At 49.3% G+C, this 20,476-nt stretch overlaps 8 protein-coding genes across 8 annotated transcripts; 4 read left to right on the top strand and 4 right to left on the bottom strand.

The window, feature by feature from the left end:
- Positions 1-831: 831 nt before the first annotated feature.
- Positions 832-2,113, bottom strand: DEU56DRAFT_831777 (Dor1-like family-domain-containing protein). The gene has a single exon (XM_041354569.1). It carries the CDS (start codon positions 2,100-2,102, stop codon positions 870-872), a length of 1,233 nt encoding a protein of 410 aa, XP_041203320.1. The 5' UTR covers positions 2,103-2,113; the 3' UTR covers positions 832-869.
- A 527-nt stretch (positions 2,114-2,640) lies between these two features.
- Positions 2,641-4,513, bottom strand: DEU56DRAFT_72834 (uncharacterized protein). The gene is made up of 3 exons (XM_041348043.1): positions 4,269-4,513; positions 4,023-4,206; positions 2,641-3,973 (listed from the first exon to the last, which is right to left on the bottom strand). Exons 2-3 carry the CDS (start codon positions 4,062-4,064, stop codon positions 2,729-2,731), a joined length of 1,287 nt encoding a protein of 428 aa, XP_041203319.1. The 5' UTR covers positions 4,065-4,206; positions 4,269-4,513; the 3' UTR covers positions 2,641-2,728.
- A 1,243-nt stretch (positions 4,514-5,756) lies between these two features.
- On the top strand, positions 5,757-7,244 carry DEU56DRAFT_873602 (uncharacterized protein; the record flags this gene model as incomplete). Its single annotated transcript, XM_041355870.1, has 2 exons — positions 5,757-5,941; positions 5,999-7,244. The coding sequence occupies 2 exons, from the start codon at positions 5,757-5,759 to the stop codon at positions 7,242-7,244; spliced, it is 1,431 nt and encodes a 476-aa protein (XP_041203318.1).
- A 56-nt stretch (positions 7,245-7,300) lies between these two features.
- DEU56DRAFT_72752 (armadillo-type protein) lies at positions 7,301-11,401 on the bottom strand. The gene is made up of 17 exons (XM_041347988.1): positions 11,213-11,401; positions 11,091-11,152; positions 10,944-11,030; positions 10,825-10,896; positions 10,550-10,771; positions 10,269-10,496; positions 9,909-10,217; positions 9,759-9,857; positions 9,602-9,708; positions 9,392-9,546; positions 9,176-9,338; positions 8,909-9,129; positions 8,040-8,858; positions 7,942-7,971; positions 7,749-7,876; positions 7,529-7,699; positions 7,301-7,476 (listed from the first exon to the last, which is right to left on the bottom strand). The coding sequence occupies exons 1-17, from the start codon at positions 11,316-11,318 to the stop codon at positions 7,357-7,359; spliced, it is 3,099 nt and encodes a 1,032-aa protein (XP_041203317.1). The 5' UTR covers positions 11,319-11,401; the 3' UTR covers positions 7,301-7,356.
- Positions 11,402-11,455: 54 nt separating this feature from the next.
- Positions 11,456-14,456, top strand: DEU56DRAFT_831761 (uncharacterized protein). Its single transcript, XM_041354568.1, has 10 exons — positions 11,456-11,795; positions 11,849-12,043; positions 12,096-12,172; positions 12,222-12,283; positions 12,337-12,467; positions 12,518-12,606; positions 12,658-12,773; positions 12,825-13,774; positions 13,829-14,076; positions 14,132-14,456. The coding sequence occupies exons 1-10, from the start codon at positions 11,586-11,588 to the stop codon at positions 14,364-14,366; spliced, it is 2,313 nt and encodes a 770-aa protein (XP_041203316.1). The 5' UTR covers positions 11,456-11,585; the 3' UTR covers positions 14,367-14,456.
- On the bottom strand, positions 14,457-15,553 carry DEU56DRAFT_894077 (uncharacterized protein). The gene is made up of 3 exons (XM_041356360.1): positions 15,469-15,553; positions 14,844-15,422; positions 14,457-14,787 (listed from the first exon to the last, which is right to left on the bottom strand). Exons 1-3 carry the CDS (start codon positions 15,491-15,493, stop codon positions 14,576-14,578), a joined length of 816 nt encoding a protein of 271 aa, XP_041203315.1. The 5' UTR covers positions 15,494-15,553; the 3' UTR covers positions 14,457-14,575.
- Positions 15,554-15,624: 71 nt separating this feature from the next.
- Positions 15,625-17,972, top strand: DEU56DRAFT_917761 (NGP1NT-domain-containing protein; the record flags this gene model as incomplete). Its single annotated transcript, XM_041358037.1, has 8 exons — positions 15,625-15,871; positions 15,924-16,072; positions 16,119-16,293; positions 16,334-16,593; positions 16,645-16,887; positions 16,949-17,693; positions 17,743-17,804; positions 17,856-17,972. The coding sequence occupies 8 exons, from the start codon at positions 15,625-15,627 to the stop codon at positions 17,970-17,972; spliced, it is 1,998 nt and encodes a 665-aa protein (XP_041203314.1).
- Positions 17,973-18,089: 117 nt separating this feature from the next.
- On the top strand, positions 18,090-20,080 carry DEU56DRAFT_72541 (Enolase, C-terminal TIM barrel domain-containing protein). The gene is made up of 8 exons (XM_041347863.1): positions 18,090-18,340; positions 18,388-18,442; positions 18,491-18,586; positions 18,638-19,069; positions 19,122-19,543; positions 19,598-19,635; positions 19,685-19,858; positions 19,908-20,080. Exons 1-8 carry the CDS (start codon positions 18,311-18,313, stop codon positions 19,987-19,989), a joined length of 1,329 nt encoding a protein of 442 aa, XP_041203313.1. The 5' UTR covers positions 18,090-18,310; the 3' UTR covers positions 19,990-20,080.
- The last annotated feature ends 396 nt before the right edge of the window (positions 20,081-20,476 follow it).

The following is a 20,476-nucleotide window of genomic DNA, read 5'->3' as shown; positions in this document are numbered from 1 at the left end:
GGGCCGCGAAGAATGTTTCCACGTTCCCGACAAGATGACCTTGATATGCTTCTATTGTGATCGGAAAGTAGAGTCGTATTTCAATATGATGATACTACTTCCGAGCAGAACGATCCATGTGACTATGCGTGGACTGGCAGCGTCGTCTAGATTCATTGGTTCATGGAGTCAAGAACACTCACAAATCAAGATCAAGGGCATTGATCACTCTGCCACCGCACCTTCACGTGGAGCCTAGCCAGCTCTCCCACTCTGTAACTATGAAGGACAACTCACGTTTACCTTCTTTACCTGCATCAGAATCTCCAGCTTCAGCAGCAGCAGCTTGACGGTCCTTGAGTGAGGCGCTGAAAACACCTTCCACAATGGCGCGCTGGAGCCAAGGAACAAGAACCCGAGTATATGCTGCCCCAGCCGCTTGTAGAATCTGTATCTCCTTCGGGTCCCCACCTCGCCAGTCCCTGGCATATTGTAGTAGACCACAGCCTGTATTTGCAAGGCACTCTTCGGCACCATCCACGATGCCCGACAAGGCATCAACAGGTGCAAGCATCCGCAACCTGTTTAGCGCACGGATATATGCGTTCAGAATCTTCGCAAGCGGCGGGAAAGCTGTTAGCACTTGAGGCGGAGAATGCGGAGCATTGGATGGCGAGAGAACAAGCGTCTTGAACGCAGGGAGATTGTTGGGTGTAGTAACCAGCCAATTAGAAGGAGCAGATGGCTTAGGTTTGCTCGTGACGTGCTTTGCGAGCACTCCAGACCACTCATGCTCCACACCGAGTCGTACGTCCCGTGCAAAGCCGTTGATAACTGATCGTGAAATCAGTGGTGATAGTAGGGCACGAAAATCCTGTATGCACACCAATTTAAGACGAGTTGGATTTAAACAAATGTATGACACTCACCATCCCTACGCGCGCTAAAGCAGAACTACAGTAGGCAAGTTGTGTCGCAAGGGGTGCAAGGTGGGGATAAGCACGCCTGAGGTACAATCGGAGAGTTGGGAGAAGCAGCTCCAGAAGTGTCGAAGGCAGCGTTTGTCGAATAGTATATGAGGATGCCGACGCATCCTGATCAACGGGTGGTGCTATCCGGGTTCCAGCATGTGAACGGTCGAGGAATATTGTCGCATATTGCGTGACAAGATCGTACGCGCCTTCCCTCCAAACATCGATGTACTTCTTTAAGAACCGGGCGATGTCATCAGCCTCCCTATCAATCTCCCGCTCTCTTTCCTCTACAGTGCTCCCAGCTGGAAACTTGAACTCCATACTTCCAGCGTCCGAAGGTATGCCAGCATCCCTTTCAATGCCATCCAAGGCATCGCGAAGGCATTCGATTCGAGCGCTGATGAACACGAGCGCTAGTTCATCCTCATGCATCGCCTTCATTCGGCGAAGAAACTGCACTGCCTTCCAGAACGCCGGTAGCTTGCGAGCAGGCTCATATAACGTGTTCAGGAGGATGAGCTGCATGGAATGCAACGAAGAAGCTATCTCAGCTTGCAAGGAATCCGCAAGCTGAAGCGGCAACCCCTGCGCAGCTTCCTCGTCATTACTACGATTCTTCCTAGTTTGCCCGACTAGAGAGGACAATGCGGAGGACGCGTGGGCAGCTAGTGAAAGAGCTTCTGCATAGAGCCCGTTGCGGACGCATGTGTCGATGAGAACTGGAACATCAAGCAAGTCACGCAATTTGTCGTGCTGCTCCAGTACAAGGCGCGCCTTCTGCCTTCCTTCGATGACCTCTGGACCAGTCTTCTCGCGAAAAATACGTGCGGCATCATCGAGAGCTGGTAAAGCAGTGTTGATGAGAGAATTGAGAGACGTGTCAAACGAAGAGAGCGATGTCAGCAGCGCTGTTGACGTGTGATGAAGGGAGAGAAAGGTTGGGTAGGATGTGTGGGTCAAAGCAGTTAGTGAGGAAGTCAATGTATGCGATTGCGTTGTGAACGCGGTCGGCGTTGAGAGTAGGTCTGAGAGCGCATTGGTGGGTAATTCGGCGAGAAAATCAAGATTAGACGGGCTTGACGCGAGAAGCGAGCCAGAGAGAACGTCTGGAAGGCTCGACAACTCGCTGGACGTTGGTGCCAGAGTCATCGTCGAATACTACTTACTTACATAGTTCATCACTGTTAGAAAACCAACAAAAATGAAAAGCGCACCTCGTAGGGGTCGAAGACTCGAAACGGTGCAAGCGTCAACGTGGCAGTAACCGCTTCGCCAAGCAAACCGGGTAGCTTCGCCGTTTATCACCGTGGCCCAAAGAACGTGCCTTCCCTCTTTCAAGGTCTGACTATTCCGTGGTCTAGACTCTAGAGTCTAGACTAACCGTAATCGAGAAGTCAATAAAAATGTTGCATTAGACAAATGTCCCCAGTCGTGTGGAATAGACTAATAATTTCGTACTGATATGATATAGGCTGATATGTATTCCAACCTGTTAGCTACAATGGAGAATATCTGTAAAGTAAGGTCTGGTAAGGTGCGATTAGAAGGTGATGATACAGAAGCTGGTGTAGAATGGGTGCTGTTACAGTATCGACACATACATTAGTACTCGTAGGTAATGGGAGTCCAGTTGCATGATGAAATTGCAGTCGTCAGATTAGATTATGGCAGAAAAACAGAGCGGACAGCAAGCTGCATACTGTCGAGAGTCTGCGTGCGCGGGTACGTCGGCGGCACAACTGGATCCCCGCGCTATTCGGTTGATCAGTGTGAATTTACAGCAGGAAAGAAGGCTGTTCACTCACTACTAACAAGCGCATTCTTCGCACGTCCCGTGTTAGACGGAGGTCAACACCGCGGTATGCACACGCCATCTGGAGAGATGCGAGCTGCGGGTGCTGGTGGCCGTCGTGCCAAAGGTTGACTGTGACAGCTTGTAAGTCGTCTCGAGTCTTGACGAGATCAATGATAGGGTTGAGAATGGTATCCTGGTCGAGCCCGAATGCTATGTGCTGTATAGTCTCTGGCATTTGGCGGCAAACGACAGGAGAAGACCACGAGCTCTCGGTGCGAAGCTCACGAAGAGAGCGGCAGCGCATTGCAGCGTGTGCGTGGTCATGCATGGCAAAAGATGGAATGGCAAGCGAGTGCAATGTTTCGCCGTGCTTCTCGACGAGGAAGTCTAAAAGCTCAGGGCTTGGTTGACGTTCCAGGTCAATGACCCGTAAACTCTTTTCTTCCGCGGAGCGATGCAAGAGCCAACCAAGGAATTCCTTGGCAGGTTCTCTTTGGCAGTTCAAACGCAGTTCTTCCAGAGCGCAGGGGAATGGTGGATACGTCACGGCGGGAGATAGAACGGGAGATGTTCCAGTGATGGAGAGTGATTTCAAAGAACGCCAAACTTCGAGAAGTTGGAGAACAGACTGATCGTTCTCCGACCAGTTGCTGAAATTTAGAGCCGTGATGCGCGGGCCGGAACTGAGTAATGCGAGAGAATGCTCGTCAAAAGATGGGGCAGGACGCCGCATGCGTTCCTGGGCGGGGCTTCCAACGACATCTTTACCAGGAGTCACACACCCGTACTGAGCAATGTCTAGCTCGTACAGATTTGGGCAATTAGCCACTGCAATAGCTAGTGACGATTGCTTGAGGCAACCAGGCTGGTTATGATCAAGAACTGCGCGCATTTGAATAACGGCGTCTCCGAGCATTCTCCCACGCAAAGAACTCCGGTCGACAGCGTGAGTAAATGAAGCAAATGCCGAATGCGAGCGGAGGCGAACTCGTCGAAATAAGAGCTTTTGAGCATGCAGCGACCATGCATTGCAAACAAGTGCACAGTTGCTCAAAAGATCGACGTCAGGATCATCTCTGTTGTCAAAGTACGCTGCCTCCAAGATGGTCAACACGACCTCGATAGGGATACCACTGGCGGGCACGCGCGGTGTCCGAAGATTGTCGTAGGCTTGGCGAGAAGGCGAACTTGTGGCAAATTTGAGTGTTATTTCGTGTTCCACGAGCTGCAAATATGTTAACGCGCGTCACGACGACCTGCATCATAGTACTCACCTTCGGAGGGTAAGAATAGGGTAAGAATCCGTAAAAAGTCATGATATTGGAAGATGTCGTGAAATGATTGGAAGAGAGAGAGAGAGAGAGCGTGTTGCGTTTGGTTGAACCCGTCACTGATTTTTATATGAACACGGGTATAATGAAATGACCACAGCTTGTAACAAGCAAGCTGACACTGCCGCTGGGCACAATGACGAGACGGAGGTAAGTACATGGAATTGCCTCCGTTTTCACGGACCATACCTTCCATTTTTAGACCTCAATGAATCGAAACGTTAACGAAGCTTAGCGCTTATCCTGTGACGTTTTCGCTGAAACGAAACCCTGCAAAGTGCACTCAAATTCTCCGATGGTCGCACAAATCATCGATTGCGAAGACTTCCTTGAGGGTTATACTAGGGATATCCAGTCCTCAAACGACTCGGATTTATCGATATTCCAGCGAGGTTGGATTACATCCCACGACGCACGGTGCCCGTCACTATGACTCACTTACTTTCGTTTATTGTCCTCTCATGAACCTTCTTCCACTCCTAGGGGCATTTCCCTCGGTTGTTGCCGCGCGGACAGCCCTCGAACAGACAAAGCAACCTCCTCTAGCCAATCATACTAACCGATACTAAATCTCCCGCGACCCTCCTCGATGTCCGCAATGACCGCGTGTCAATTAATCGCAAACAGCACATTGCTTCATCGTGTAGGACGCGAAACGATGTTCTACTCAAAAACTTCTTCATTCTGCCTCAGCGAGTCGGACGCGAGACGGTATTTACTTACTACTTGCTCAGAAAATTTTACATCCCCCCCTGATTTACCAAGGCACACCCGAGTTTACACGCGACCTTCGTGTTCTCACAAGTAATGAACTGTAATGAATGTCACTACAGGGCCGCGGTTGCAGCTTGTTGGGGAACGTTCATTGGCAGCATCGCCAATTACGTTCTTGCCTGGCTAAGATCGTGATTGCAGCAAGAAGCCGTGCTTTGATGGTGTTATGTCATTTGATCAGAACGGGGAGAAGACCGTATCACATGCAACTACTTTCAAAGATATCCACTCCTATGTCCAATCGCGATACAACTGATCTCGGTGGGGTTTCCACCGGTTGAAGCATGTGGGTTCAGCCGCTGTAACGTTATTGACGTCAGTGTTTAGAGGACATGCACTGAGTCTGGGGCATATCGGTGCTTGCTCATGACACCTTGAGATACACCGACATGGACGTGACCTTCCATTACTGAGTATCTATTGTATCGGATCGAGCAGGACCGATAAACAAAAATGCCTTTGAGGTTAACGTCGAACTATCATAGAATTCTATCAGTCGATCCGCGGAGTCCTCTAAGCATGATATGCGTCGTCTGCGGAGAAATAATCACGCGAGACTTGCACGAGATCATTCATTCAAAGACCTTCTCGTACTTGGAACCGAGTCTTTTGTTTTCAAGCGAGAGTCAACTAAGCAGATCAGGTGGTATCTGATCGAGCCGACACCTGCGGAAAAGTTTGGTTTCGGAAGTGACAAGTCTCGAAATATTTGCTATACCCATATCTCAATTGCAAAGTTTGCTCGCCTGTGAAGATGTATTCGAGAGCGAGTTATGATCCGCACCTCTATTGATCACTGCTCGGAGGTTGCCGCCGACGGGCCGCGAGCCACAAGAGCCAAACAACGACAAACATAGCTGTGTGGATTCAGATACCCGAGCTTTGGAGTGGACGTTGTCCAACATGTCCAAGTCGTCGCTATCATCCGTCGTCTCAACCCTCGTCAGGGCGTCCATGGGAACAGCAGTCTCTTCATCCATAACTGACGACGACCTAGACAGACATGTCGCAGAGCTCATCTTGAGGGAAGCCAAACAGAAGGCCGAAAGCTACGGCGAAGTTGGAATTAGGGCATATCTTCCAACTGCGTGAGTCTACCATCTAAAAAAAAAGTGAAACGATCAACTTACCAAATTGTGGTATAGGCCTGACCCAAATGCGCCTCGCCCGAACAAGCGCTTCCTCAGTTCGATCATCAAGAGCACGGATGATCATAACAAGACTATACTTCGCGCACAGGCGCTTGCTGCTCAGGAAATCAAAAGAGAGAAAGATGAGCGGGAGCGCAGAGACAGGAAGGCTCGCGCAGAAGAGGCTGCAGCTGCCGAGCGCATGAGGAGACGGAGACCCGACCATGATGAACGTAGTTGGGATGGTCGAAGGGAACGTGACCGACGGAGTGATAGAGAACGGAACAGGGACAAAGAAAAGAGTTCCAGGAGGCGTCATAGGGATGATAAAGATGATGGCAGTTACTACAGGAACAGGCCCAGCAGCCGGAGGCATCAATCACGTTCAGCATCAAAGGAACGGGATAGTGATGTGAAGCACAGGAAAAGCAGTCGGCGATCACAATCTCCAGACAGGGCTAGTTCATCTGATAACCGTCAACGGAGAAGACATAGACGACCAGAAGACGACAAATCCCGAAAGAGAAGACGCCATACGAGCCGTTCCCCGTCTCCACGTCGCACCGAGTCACCAGCACAGCCTATTCCCGAAATCACAGTCTCCAGGAAAAGGACGCGATCGGTGTCTCCCTCTGATGAAGATGATAGGAAAATCATTAAACAGGCGCGGCACTTGAGTCGCCGTAACACTCGGTCTCCTTCCCGGTCATCCCAAACATCACCAGACGATGATACTGTAGAGTTTACAGAGGAAATTAGGCCTTCTGTCAAGGGCAAGACCAAGGCTCTTGACGACTTTCCCAAACCGTCTCTTCGTACTCGCTCACCTTCCCCCCCACCACGCCGACCTCAACGCACAGTCGCTTCGCACCACACCGTTCGGTCACCATCTTCGTCCCCCCCTCCTTTACCGCCCTCGCGGCTTCCCTCAAAGATGGACAAATACTTTCAAGACTCTTATGACCCCAGGCTCGACGTTGCAACACTCCCCGTCCCCAACGTACCTGCCACTGGCTTGGTCAGTGACGCAGAGTTCGAGGGTTGGGACGCCATGCTTGAACTCATCCGGCAACGACGAGAAGATAAAGCTGAGAAGAAACGTCTTGACCGTCTTGGAATATCAAAAGACAAGACCGACAAGAAAGGTACAGATAGTGGAGTTGCTGATCGTTGGGCTAGTGGAGGGGATAACATCATGGATATCGAGTACAAGAAAAGGGGTACTGTTCGAGAATGGGACTTGGGGAAGGAGGGTTTTTAAGAGCTGCTTGTCGGCAATACTTATTCGCATCTATCATACAGGATACCATCATCACATCACGCTCTTGCTTTCATGTACAATATGTTTTCATAGTAGGATCCGCTTATCCCACTCAGTGATCAATAGCGTGGCGCACGACCATGATCTCCTCAGCCGACAATTGGTCGATATTGCTGGAAAAGTTGTTGACATTGTGTGATGCGCATTCTTTGAAGAATGTCACCAAGTGCGCCTGAAAGACCTGTTAGGCATACAAGAGTCGCCGTTCAACCTGGGGTACCTACCTGCATGTCAATTTGAGAGATGGCATCGTTTCTAAGGTCCTCATCATCCGTCTCCTCGAGAATGTCGTCATTATCGAAGTTGACGCCGCGGGGACCCAGCATCTCGGAGAGGAAGGCGAATTCCTCTTGCTTGAAGCCTTGATTCTGCTCTTCTTCTGTCCATTCTTCGTCCTGTGGATCATTTAGTGGACGTAGAAAGGAGCGTGCAAACAGGACGTACACCATCATCCGAGTCCAAATCAAACTCAGCTTTGGGGATCGTCGCAGAGTCGCCCCCAGCTCTGAGATCGTGCACGAGCAGTTTCAGCGCTTTCACAGGGAAAGGCACTGACGTGAATTCATGAGGTGCTGTACCGCCAAAAGTCAGTATCAAACCCAGCAAAGAGAACAAGAGATAGGTAGATGATGCGTACTCGTCTTCGTCCGCGACCGGGTCATGATCACTGTCCCGGAAGCAGAAACCGTTGAATATCCAGAAATAAGCGATTCTTTAGGCAGAAAGAAGACTCACCATTCTTCGTTTCTGGCTTCAAGATAATATCGCCCTTGACCATCAATGATTGCAGGCTTGGGCGGCTAGAGGCATACAATGTCGTGAGCGCCAGGGTGCTAACGCGCGATTGCCAAAAACCCTGGAACGTTTCTGCGTTCTCACACCACGTCTGGATGAGGATATCGAGACCATTCCTTCCATTTGTCGTGGTCGATTCCAGCAAGTACAACACCGTGTCCTGCTGGTTATATGTGAGGAACGCAAACGGAATGACAAGACTCTGGATGAAAGTGGCCGTCTTGGCCGACAACATCCGAGATACCATGGCTTGAAGAAGCTCTGGAAGCACTGGGAGAACAGCTTCGCCTGCACGACGCAGCAAGTGGATGATGAGATCGCCAATGACCAATCCGCCGGATTCATCGTCGTTTTGTAGGAGCCTCGCTATAACCTTCAGAATGTGATCAAGACCGGATTGGCCTGATGGGTCCCGCCATTCTAGGATCTGCCTGCAATCTTTGCGGACGATTAAGGCAAGACACGCCATGCCGTTTTGGAGAACATCACGATCCTCAGCTTCGCTGAGGCAGCTGAACAAGCTAGGGGCCAGGAGAGCGAAGAAGCCGACTCCAAGGCCGCCTTCAGGTGCACCACGAACGAGGCTTGAGATCAAGTCAATGGCAGACCCTGCTATCCAGGCTTCTTGAGGTTTGGAACCTGCGATGGCAGTACACAGAGTGGGAAGCGCTTGTTTGATGACCGTTTCGTACACTCCTGTGCCAGTTGAGGAGGCCAGAGAGGTGAATATCTCGGTGAATATTGACAGGAAAATAGGATCTGTGATCTCTGTTTGACTTTCTGAAGGGTGAAGAGGAGGTATGATTTACCTTTGTTATTCTTCGCCCAGACCTCCAGGACGGCCAACACCAGAGAGTTGGACAAGTCAGTGGTAAGCCATTGACCCCTGTCGACATCTAGAACAACCGACATCGTCTCGAGAACCAAGGATAATGTGTCCTCAGTCGTTACCAGCAGGAAAGGTCCCAGGTCCTGTGCAATACGCGACACGAAGGGCGTAATGGCTGAGTCCTCCGCGCCTTCACAGAAGCTGCTAGATTGTCAGAAGGGCGCGTCACCCGAAGTCCATAACTTACTTGTGAACAGCTTTGACAGCGGATATTTTCACGGGAATTCCAGCAGAATTTGATTCAATGACATGCATGGCAGCTTCTAGATATTGACCAGCCATCTGTAAAGGTAATAGCCTGGCAAACTGGCTCGCGAATACGAAACCTCTGCCTTGCAAGAATGGAAAGTCTGGAGAAAATATCAATAAAAGCAAATCCCGCGTGAAGATGCTTGATGCATACCAGACTGGTTTAAGACCGACGGAACGACATTGGCAAGCAAATCCTCGACATCAATAGGTTTTGCTCGGCCAGAATCCTGTTCATCGTCAATGCACTCGAGGACATCTTCGGCTTGAGACCCGATTGCAGCCAAAGATGCTTCAAGTGGTTTCCACCTGTGCTCAACCTCCTCATGAACATGTCGAACGGAATCGATTTTCAGTGACTTACCAAGCAGTTGACCCATTTTCTCGCGTTCTCTGTGATGCTGCAATGACCTGATGAATGGCAGTTTGAAAGGTAATACAGATTTGTGCAGGAGAACGGTTGAGAATAGTCTGTGGAGGACATTAATCTTGTTTTGAAAGGCGTCTAGCCCCGCACGCACATAGAGCAGCTCGAAGCCAGCAACTCGGACGCCATATGCCTGTGTGTCATCTTCTTCATGTGCCACGAATGCATTGGCATTTGTCGCCCACGTCTCTTCCTGTGGACCAATCAGCAAACATCCGAAAGCAAAGACGTGGATGGGACGAACGTCATCCGCAGTCATCTGTGAATAATTGAAGATCGCGGACACCAAACTGTTCAGGTTTTCTGCTTGAAGCCATTCCTTTGCTTTCCCCCCTCTAACAACATTCGAAACAAAGTCAAACAGAGGGCAGATGAGGTGCGGTAATTCTACTGTCTCCTCCTCTGATGACCCGGGGGCACTTCCCGATCCCGAAATGTAGAATGTATCGTATGTCTCGGACATTACCTGAAGGTGACGCAAGGATGCATCAAGATAACCGCGAACATAAGAGGTCATGGCACGAGGGAATGACGTGTGAATGACGTCCAGTGTCTGAAAACTACATGTATCAAGAAGCATTAGATCGTGTAGCTAATCAAATACCTTGAAGACCTGGATTCTGACAGCTAATCCATCCCAGTTGTCCTGATTGGCTACATCCTTCAAAGGGTCAAGGTTAAGAAGAACTTTGAAAGCCTCCAACCAAACTGGAAGGATGGTTGCAGTAGCTTCCTTCACCGCTTGAGGATGTTGATCTTTGACCATGTAAAGTGCTGTCACGCATTGACGAAAGACGGACACGGTTCGCGCGCGAGTCAGAGGCGTATGTTGCTAATCTCAAAAAGTAAGTCATAATTTAACTTGAGACAGAAAATGGACTGCACCTCAGTGGATCCGAGGATAGTGAGTAAGACAGGGAGAAGCTGTCGCAATACAGGTAATATTTGATCTTCGGTGAGGTCCGATTTTATAAATTCAGTGAACACCTGCATCGCGCCATGCACAGCGTCAGAGGAACTTGAAGAAATCAGTGCAATAAGGGAGCTGAGCAATTCAGGGTATTCATCCGGCCAATCGCAGTTTCCAATATATGACATTGTATGAGCCTTGGCAAAGATCATTGAGCCAAGTTTGTCAATGCGCTCAAAATGAAACTCACGCATAAAGACCGAATTTTCCGGTTTGAGTCTGATAAGCCTTGAAGGACAGCATGGCGTATTCGAGATTTGACCTGTGGAAGATTGTTATGATGGACCCGGATAACATCGAAGAGCATACCTCTACTGAAGGGGCGTTGCCCTTGAACGATTCAAAGTACGGGGACCATCGTTCCTTGATGTATTTTCTGAGGATAATGCTTGCTGAGTGCTAGGTAACATCCGAGATAAAGAGGCGAACATTGCGGCAAGATGAGGAAGAACTTATCTGCCGGAGCGGGATATCCACGTCCTGTGCTAAAATAAGCTGGGCGAGAGCTAGACCTGCCTCTGATGGACGCGTGCTAAACATCAGATTTGCAGTCAATGGTCGCGATTATGAAAACCAACCTTGATGGAGCAGAACCTCGGAAAGCTTGAGTTCAGCAGCGATCCTAGTATTTGCATCTGCGCTTAAAGTATCTGCCAATATCTGAGAAACGTTTGCCGCCGCCATCGTCAGCGATGATGAGGCTCAAAACAAAGCAGGAATGATAATATGTTAGGGTGCGCCTCACGTGCAGACGCGACGCGTCAAATTGAAGAGCGGAAATTGCCGTTTCTTGGAAAACTCAGTGAAGGCCCAAGACAGGCCCAAGACCATGGAAATTGGGGTCCGACCGAATCCTACCGTAGTACTCTTGTTTCTTGCCACCGTCATCACAGCAACTTTTCCGTTATAATTCTTGTTTTTGATTGGCAACATACTAGTAATTCGTTGACAATGCGGCCTCGAAGCTCGGTTGCACAAGCGCTTGTCGATAACGGCAAGAAGCCCCGCCAACCGCCCAAAAAGCGTGCGCGCAAGTCTGACGTCGACGGAAATCAGAAGAAACTCGAAGCCGTCACATCCGGTGCAAAGAGAGCTAAATGGCAGCCCAGGCCGGGAAAACTTGCCGCCTTGATGAATTTACCTATGGACGTCTTATTCGAGGTTTGCCCCTTTTGCCATAGTCGCTATAAGTCTAGTGTCTAAAATTGCTTCAGGTTTTTGGACACTTGAATCCTTTGGATATACTTCGCCTAGCTCGTACGACAAAACAATTTAGACGCGTGCTCATGCATCGTTCTTCAATGTCCGTATGGAAGAATGCTAGAGACAACGTGCCCAATATGCCAGATTGCCCCCCTTTCTGGACGGAACCCCACTATGCGAACCTCGCTTTTGATCCTCATTGTCATGTATGTCTCCAATTTTAATCATAATATGCTCTGTTCTTACATTCTGGAAAAGGAATGCAGCGCCCCCGGTGTTCGCAACGTCGACTGGCGTATCGGTAGGCGCATCTGCGCAAAGTGCTCTAAGACTTGGTGCGTTCATTCATTTGAAGGGTCAATTTTGCTCATCTCGAGTCAACAGCATGGTAGATGCCTACCCCGGGGAGTCTATAATCAGCAGTCTTGTCCCGAGTAAATATGGCAGTCTGTATCATTTATCCATTATCTCATGCATAATACTGAGTCAATATCTACAGAACGAGGCCGCCTTCTATTCTATCGCAAGGAAGTCGAAGAAGTCCAGAATATATTGCATGTACTCACAGATCCAGTTGAGCTTGAAGCCTATCGCGAAGAGCGGAGGGCATTCGTCAAGGAGATGGAGACAGTGAGTACTATTTCTCCCACCATATCACGCCCGCAAACATGTCTATCTAGAAAGCAAAAGAATTAGACGCATGGGCGGCGTCTCAAGCTAAAGACCGATCGGACCAGCTGGAGGATGCTAGGCGGGACAGGAAAACCGCGTAAGATACCAAGTGCGAAATTGCCCTCACACTTGGTCTGACACTTCCTAGGATCATTGAAAGGCTTACTGAAATTGGTTGGGGTGATGAAATCGAACATATTCCATACACGGACGACTTGAGCCATCACAAGTTGGTCAAGCAACCCACCCGCCTGACAGATCGCAGTTGGTTCTCTTCTTTCATGATTCTGACTCAAATTCTTACTTGTCATTCAGTCTGGAATAACATCAAGAACGATATGATCAAGTACATGGAGGATATGAGAGCACGGCGTCTTGAGCGCGAGCGTAAAGCCCTGCTTATCGCCCGAAGGCGCATTGCCATCGGCGTTCTGCGTAACTATAAGATCGCTCGCCTCCCTTTCACCGATGTTATGCCAGAGCCAGTGGACTTCTGCTCATTTCCCGAAGTCATCGAAATTGTTAATTTGCCCACGGAGACAGAAGTTACGGAAGCATCCTTTGCGGAAGTTGCTTCCCGGATGGATGACTTAGCACAGACCTGGCGCGCACGCATCCATTCCCAGCTCAGAGCTAGAGTCAAAGATAATATGCTCTTAGGCGCAAAGCGGCGTGGATGGACGGAGCGAGTGACGCCGGATCCACACTACGAAGAGTATGTGGAGAGCCTCGGTGTCATCACAGACGTCAAAGGCAAGAAAAAGGAGGTATCCCCCCCAGTGCCTGATGACGACGATATCGATCGGAGCATCCCGCTAGCAACAACTGTATTTCGCTGCAAAACATGCACTCCATCCATTGGACTCCCCGATTTGTCAGATAGTGATTATGACGATTTCCTTGGTAGCCTCGGCGGTCGTCGGTCCAAATCCATCCCCCTCTTCTACCCCAAAGTCATCGGACATTGTTGTCTAACCAGATCGAGAACACTGCCTTGGGACTATTTCGCCACGGACGACCCCAATTTCCGGATTGATTTTCCAATGAGCACCCGCACAAAGTGGAGCTCCCACCTTCTGCAGGTGGATGACGAGGCAAGCAAGGGTGCTCGTACTGTTGTGGATGCATGTGGTGAAGACCCGCTCATCGCCACTGCGACCAAAATGGACGAGTTAGATCCCCGCTTGGCGTGCTTAGACTGCGTGAAGTGGTCCCAGGACGAGGTGAATCAAGCCGAAGCGCCTGTCTTCACTTGGCGTTCAGCAGTTCGTGCTTTACCATTTGATGTTTCTGTTTCACGGTTTCTCACTGGTTTGTAGGTCCAGCACAGAATGCGGGAGCATCGATATGAACGCCGGCCAGCCAAATGGATGAGACTCGAAGGGGAATTACTCGAGGAGTCCAACCGAAATGCTTGCGAGATGCACGAATACATACACAACATGTTCGATTTCCCGGATATCACTCAGCCTGCAAGCACCATCTGGTTGTGCACCCACTGTATGGATTTGCCACAGGAGAGAGAATGCCATGAACTTGGCAAAATAAAGAATCATCTTCTTACAAGGTGCGTTCTGCTCCTCTTCTCATAGGCATTACCGCTTACTCATTCGTGACATCAGTCATAGTATTGAAGCGCCTGTGGAAGATCGAGATTATTACAAGGATTATGAAGCGCCCCAGGGTCGCAAATCAGACTTCAAACTGTCTGATTCCACAGTCAATTTGCAAATGGAGAGGCCGTCTCATGTTCCCCTACCCGGGCACGGTTTCTTTGGCATTGGTGACGATGAAGATGATGAGGATGACGAGGAAGATGACTTTTTTTTTGGTAACTCTTTCTTCCCTTTCTTTTAATTGGAACAATAACATTCGCCCATAATTGCAAATACTTAGCTCGAGTCTTAATGCTACTGGACACATTTCTTGATGATAACGAATTTTAATATTCGTGCTCTTCTCTAGCGTTCATACGATGTTGAACGTGTTTACATAAATGGCAAATTCAAACGAGAGCGACTCGTTCTCCAAAGTATATTAGAGTGAGATATTCCTGTAGACGATGATCAAACGACTAGCTCTCCTTCGACGCTCGCAGGGTCGAGCCCAAGTCGAGGAAGGATAGCCTCATATCGGTCACGGTCAAGTCTCTTCAAATACTTAAGTATTTTGGCCCGCTCATGCACAAGCTGACGAAGGCCCCTTCGGTTATCTATGTCCTTGCGGAAAGCCAAAAGATGCTTCCATAGCCCACGTATTTGCATAGTCAGCAATGCGGCTACATCCAGAAGGCTTCAGCATGAAGTTGGAGTCATAAAATTCAGCAATAAGTACCTTGTACCTCTGGGCGGCCAGTGTCAAATGGATTGCCCGGCGGAGAAAACAGTTGTATGCAACGGCGGCGGTTCTCGAATGCGAGACCTTTAGCATTCGCATTACGCAAATCGACAACCTTTGCGAACATGTTCGCTTTGGCCTTTTCGTTCTCCGTCGCTTCCTGCATTTCGCTAACCACGTTGTCACTGAACTTGGTCACGCCATTCTGAGCGGACAGCGGAGGTAACACTTTGAAAAGCAGCTCCTTGGACCTCGCAGTAATGCCAAAGCTTAGATGCGGCGGAAGCTCGATGTCCCCTTCGGGACTCTGGATGATTTCAGGGACAGAATCCGAGTATAGCGTGTCTTGTGTAATGATAACTTTTGCAAGGGCACAGCTCCGCCATTTTTGATCCTGACCTGGACGGTGACCGAGAACAGCATATTCGCGTTGCGCATCAAATGCGAGCTTGTGATTTATGCGTGCCTGCACTTTGGAGATTTTCTCATGTCGAGCTTGTTTGCTCGACAAGCGGGCATTGAGAACTGCTGAAGTATGGAGTGATGAACGGCTGGACGACGCGACGGACTGTGATACTGTACTTCGTCAGAAATAGTCAGAGCATCATAGGACTGAACACACCGTTGGCTAGGCAGGATTTGAACATAGCAAATCCAACACGCCCCGTCCGAAAAGTTGGCAAGGAAGAATGATGGACCGTGGGAATATTTATGTTCGATTCTTGAGGTTTTAACTTTTGAAGATCAAGTCTCGAACGTCACGGTCGTATAACACACGATGGCGCCCATAAAAAAGACCAAGGCTTCACCCAAGGTCCGCTCTTCTGGATCCAAGGAACCAACGCTCAAAAAAGTGAAAGGCGAGAACTTTTACCGCAATGCGAAACAAGTCGCCCGTCTCAAGATGCTGTCGGGGGGAAAGGCCATACGGGACAAGGATGGCAAGATAATTCAGGCTGCTGCGTATCAGAAGGGGGAGGACGAGACAAAACCTGGCCGAGTCCAGCCCGATCGTAGATGGTTTGGTGAGTTACAACGGTATATGTGTAGTCCATTGCTCATGAATGAAAATAATAGGCAATACACGAGTGATCTCACAGACAGCCCTTGATCACTTCAGAACAAGTCTTTCGACGAAGAAGGATGACCCATACTCAGTCTTACTCCGTCGAAATAAATTACCCATGGCACTCTTGGACGATGCGTCTAACCCTAATACTCGAAAGGTAGTCCTAGCAAATTTTCCATTGTTTGCGTGCTGATATCATGTAGCGGTCCCACATCGTGGAAACCGAACCTTTCAGTGATACTTTTGGACCCAAGGCTCAGCGCAAGAAGGCCAGAATTAACGTTGGCACTTTCGAGGAACTGAGTAAACTGGGTGCAGCTGCAGCGGAAGACGCCGAACAAGCTGCCAATGCTCTAGAACTAGGTGCCTCATCGCAGGGTAATTCTTTACAACCAAACGTGTTCTGACTTTTTGGTAGCGCAATCTTTCGAAGTACCCGAACCACAAACCCACGCAGACTATATTGAACCCATCTTCGCAAAAGGAACCTCAAGGCGCATCTATGGGGAGCTGTACAAGGTAATAGACTCTTCGGACGTTATCCTCCATATCCTTGATGCTCGAGACCCCCTTGGCACCATGTGTGAATCTGTGCTTGAGTACATGAAAAAAGAGAAACCGCACAAACAAGTTGTTCTTGTCATCAACAAATGTGACTTGGTGCCTAATTGGGTTACCGTAAGCTTTTGATGACTTCGTGTGCTAATCCCCCTGCTGAATGTGCCACAGGCAAGGTATATTCAACATCTCACACCTCGATACCCTACGATCGCCTTTCATGCATCACCAAATCACTCTTTCGGCAAGGGGTCTTTGATTCAGCTTCTTCGCCAGTTCTCCCAGCTTCATTCAGACAAGAAGCAAATTTCTGTTGGTTTTGTTGGATACCCAAATGTAGGCAAGAGCAGCGTCATTAATACCCTAAAGAGTGGTAAGGTCTGTCGCGTTGCCCCTGTACCAGGAGAAACCAAGGTACGTTCCATCAATAACTGTTAAACTGCATGACCCAACGTGTTTGACTTTGTGAACCCAGGTTTGGCAGTATATCACATTGACCCGGCGGATATATCTCATCGACTGTCCGGGTGTAGTTCCCACCTCTGCAAATGATTCACAGACATCCACTGTCCTCAAAGGTGTTCTACGCGTGGAAGCCCTTCCCGTGCCATCTGAGCACATCCCCGCTCTCATGTCGCGCGTAAAGCCATTGTACCTCTCACGAACGTATGGCGTTGCTCTTCCGGACCCCGACGATTCCTCTCGCTCGTGGGATCCAGAACAGTTTTTGGACACTCTTGCGCGGATGAAGGGGCGTCTATTAAAAGGCGGCGAGCCAGATGTAGATGGTGTCGCTAAAATCATACTGAGCGACTGGGTGAGAGGCCGAATACCATTTTTCGTACCTCCCCCTGAGCGGTCGGAGGAGCTCAACAAAACCGAAGCTAAATTGAAGGCGAGAAGCAAGGGCAAAGAGAGGGCTGTTAATGGCGGGGCCGAGGTTTTGGCGGTCAAGCAGAATTTGAAGACCATTACACAGAAAAATACGTTCCTTGCCGAGGACGTGCAACCGTTGGACGAAGATGACGGCGAGGATGAAGAAATTTCCGGTACCCCAGCAGATAATGCATTAGACGAGGAGGATGAAGAAGGTAGCGAATTCGGTAGCGATGAAGACAACGAAAATGAGGTCGAAGAACTGTCTTGGAACGATGTCTTTAACGATAAGACGGAGCCGGCGAGCGAAGTTGTTGTAGATGGATTGTCTTCGGCCGAGCAAGGTATGGTGTCATTTTGACTGCGATACCTGTGGTCTGATCACGTTTCCAGGTGACGCATCCGATGTAGAGGTTACTGCCCAGACAAAGAAACCACGCATGAAGACGAACAAAGTATGGCATCTTCTTATTGCTGTGCGTTTCCTGAGCTAACCCGGTACACAGAAAAAAGCAGAGAATTTCTACACGAACAGCAATGTGAAGAACAAAAATCGACACAAGGCGGCTGTGATGAAGTCTCTTCCTGTGGGCAAGAAGGGCGAAGGACGTAAACGGCGCTGATACTTGACTAGATTTTATGTTGCTGTGCAGACTCTGAAATTGTTTTGCTGGCATCATCGTTCACCTATTTTGAGCAATGGATCAGTCGGACTAACGCAGAGAAGCTAAAACAAATCTTCCTCCGCCCTTTCTCCGACTCGCTATGTCTATCACCAACGTTTATAGCATTGGCAGGCACGCTTATGGTCTGAACAGGACACTAGCTCTGACGTATAAGCCGGATTCGTGAAAATGGCCGAAATCTGGTACGAGGACTGCGTGGGAAAGCACAGAAGCTGATTATCTATAAGCCTTCGACTGAGATTCCACCAAACCACCCATCTTGACTTTCGTCCTCCATGTCTGTTACCAAAGTCCACGCTCGCCAGGTAAGCCAGCCACATCTTCTTTACAAACTTGAGTCGAATGCTCGCAGATCTTCGACTCTCGTGGCAACCCCACCGTTGAGGTCGACCTTTACACCGATAAAGGTATGAGATCGGACGCGATCCAGCTTTTCCGCTCTGACATTGTCTTAGGTCGTTTCCGTGCTGCTGTCCCCTCTGGTGCATCCACTGGTGTCCACGAAGCTGTTGAGCTTCGCGATGGCGATAAAGCCAACTATGTGGGAAAGGGTATATGCTCCACTTCATAAGTTCTAGCCACGTCCACTGAACATCACCCAGGTGTCTCTAAGGCCGTCAACAACGTGAACACCATTCTCGGTCCAGAGCTGATCAAGTCTGGCCTTAAGGTCACTCAGCAGAAGGAGATCGACGACTTCTTGATCAAACTCGATGGCACTCCTAACAAGGGAAAGCTCGGTGCTAACGCCATTCTCGGCGTTTCTATTGCCTGCGTGGAGGCTGGTGCTGCCGAGAAAGGTGTTCCCGTGTACCAGCATCTCGCTGAGCTGGCTGGCGTCAAGCCCCCCTATGTTATGCCTTGTCCTGCCTTCAATGTTATCAACGGTGGTTCGCACGCAGGCAACAAGTTGGCATTCCAGGAGTTCATGCTCCTTCCTACCGGTGCTACTTCGTTCACTGAAGCGATGAAAATCGGTACCGAGACCTACCACACGCTGAAGAAGGTCATCAGCGCAAAATACGGTATCGATGGTACGTACTTTGTGCGCTATTATCTTGCTTTGGCCTTAATCACATTCTTCAGCCGTCAACGTTGGTGATGAAGGTGGATTTGCTCCAAATGTCTCAGGAGCTGAAGAGTCTCTGGAGCTCCTCACTGAGGCTATCAGCAAGGCCGGATACGAAGGCAAAATCAAGATTGCTCTTGATGTTGCTTCATCTGAGTTCTACAAGGAGGGAAAATATGACCTCGACTTCAAGAACCCCAACTCTGACCCCCAGAAGTGGATCTCAGGCACTGAGCTCGCAGACCTCTACCTCAGCTACGTCAAGCAGTACCCTATTGTCTCGATCGAAGATCCCTTCGACCAAGACGATTGGGAGGCATGGACCCACTTCACCAAGAATAGCTCGGTCCAGATTGTCGGTGACGACTTGACTGTCACTAACCCTCTTCGCATCAAGACGGCCATTGAAAAGAAGGCATGCAATGGTCTTCTTCTGAAGGTTGGTATTCCTGATTCCTCAGGCCGTCATGTCTTTTGACACTTGCGCTTTTAGATCAACCAGATTGGTACCATCTCGGAATCCATTCAGGCGTACGTTGCTGCTGCATATACATATTAGCCTCGGCTGACGATATTTCAGTGCGCAGCTTGCTCAGTCTGATGGTTGGGGAGTCATGGTGTCCCACCGCTCTGGTGAGACGGAGAACACCATAATTGCTGACTTGGTCGTTGCCCTTGGAACTGGTCAGATCAAGACTGGTGCACCCGCTCGTAGCGAGCGTGTCGCAAAATACAACGCATTGTTGCGCATTGAGTGAGTTCTTGTTTTACACTGAAATAAATCTGTGTTGATCGTTTGTCAGGGACGAGATCAAAGACGGAATTTATGCTGCTGACAAGGGTCTTTCCGCTGGTTTGACGGCCCCTGCTCTGCTCAAAAAGTAGAACGAGAGCTGCATGGAGTGACAAGAAGCTCAACTGTACGATTCATTATTTAGATAATTACCATGCTGACAAGTGTACGTTCACGACAATAACCCAATCATTTTCAAATGCCGGAATGCATGTTCCGTGTACATCGCAAGTTGAGCTGAAGCAGCATAGGTTACTATTATTATTCTCGTTTTCAATCGATTAGATTGCGATTATGGCGATTGGGAACGTGAGTGCTTTATCCCAGCAGCGCCCCATCTCCGGCACTCCAATGACAGAATCAATATGGTTTACACAGTCGCATCATCCGTTTCACTCCAACAAGATTACCAATGACGAGGAGCACGCGCGTCAAAGGGACTTCATCTAGACTCGGACGAAGCCGGATTCCTTTCAACTCCCAGACCATTGATAAAGGAATGGAAGAGCTTAGGTTGTCATAAGCCATAATATTAGCCCGAGAGGTAAACGTTCGTGAGGAACATCGGAAAGGAACAAA

The sequence above is a fragment of the Suillus clintonianus genome, assembly GCF_016758775.1.
Source record: "Suillus clintonianus strain FC179 chromosome Unknown DEU56scaffold_115, whole genome shotgun sequence".
In the NCBI taxonomy this organism is placed as follows: Eukaryota; Fungi; Basidiomycota; class Agaricomycetes; order Boletales; family Suillaceae; genus Suillus; species Suillus clintonianus.
The sequence above is the reverse complement of the archived record's forward strand: the minus strand, read 5'-3'. Positions and strand labels throughout refer to the sequence as shown.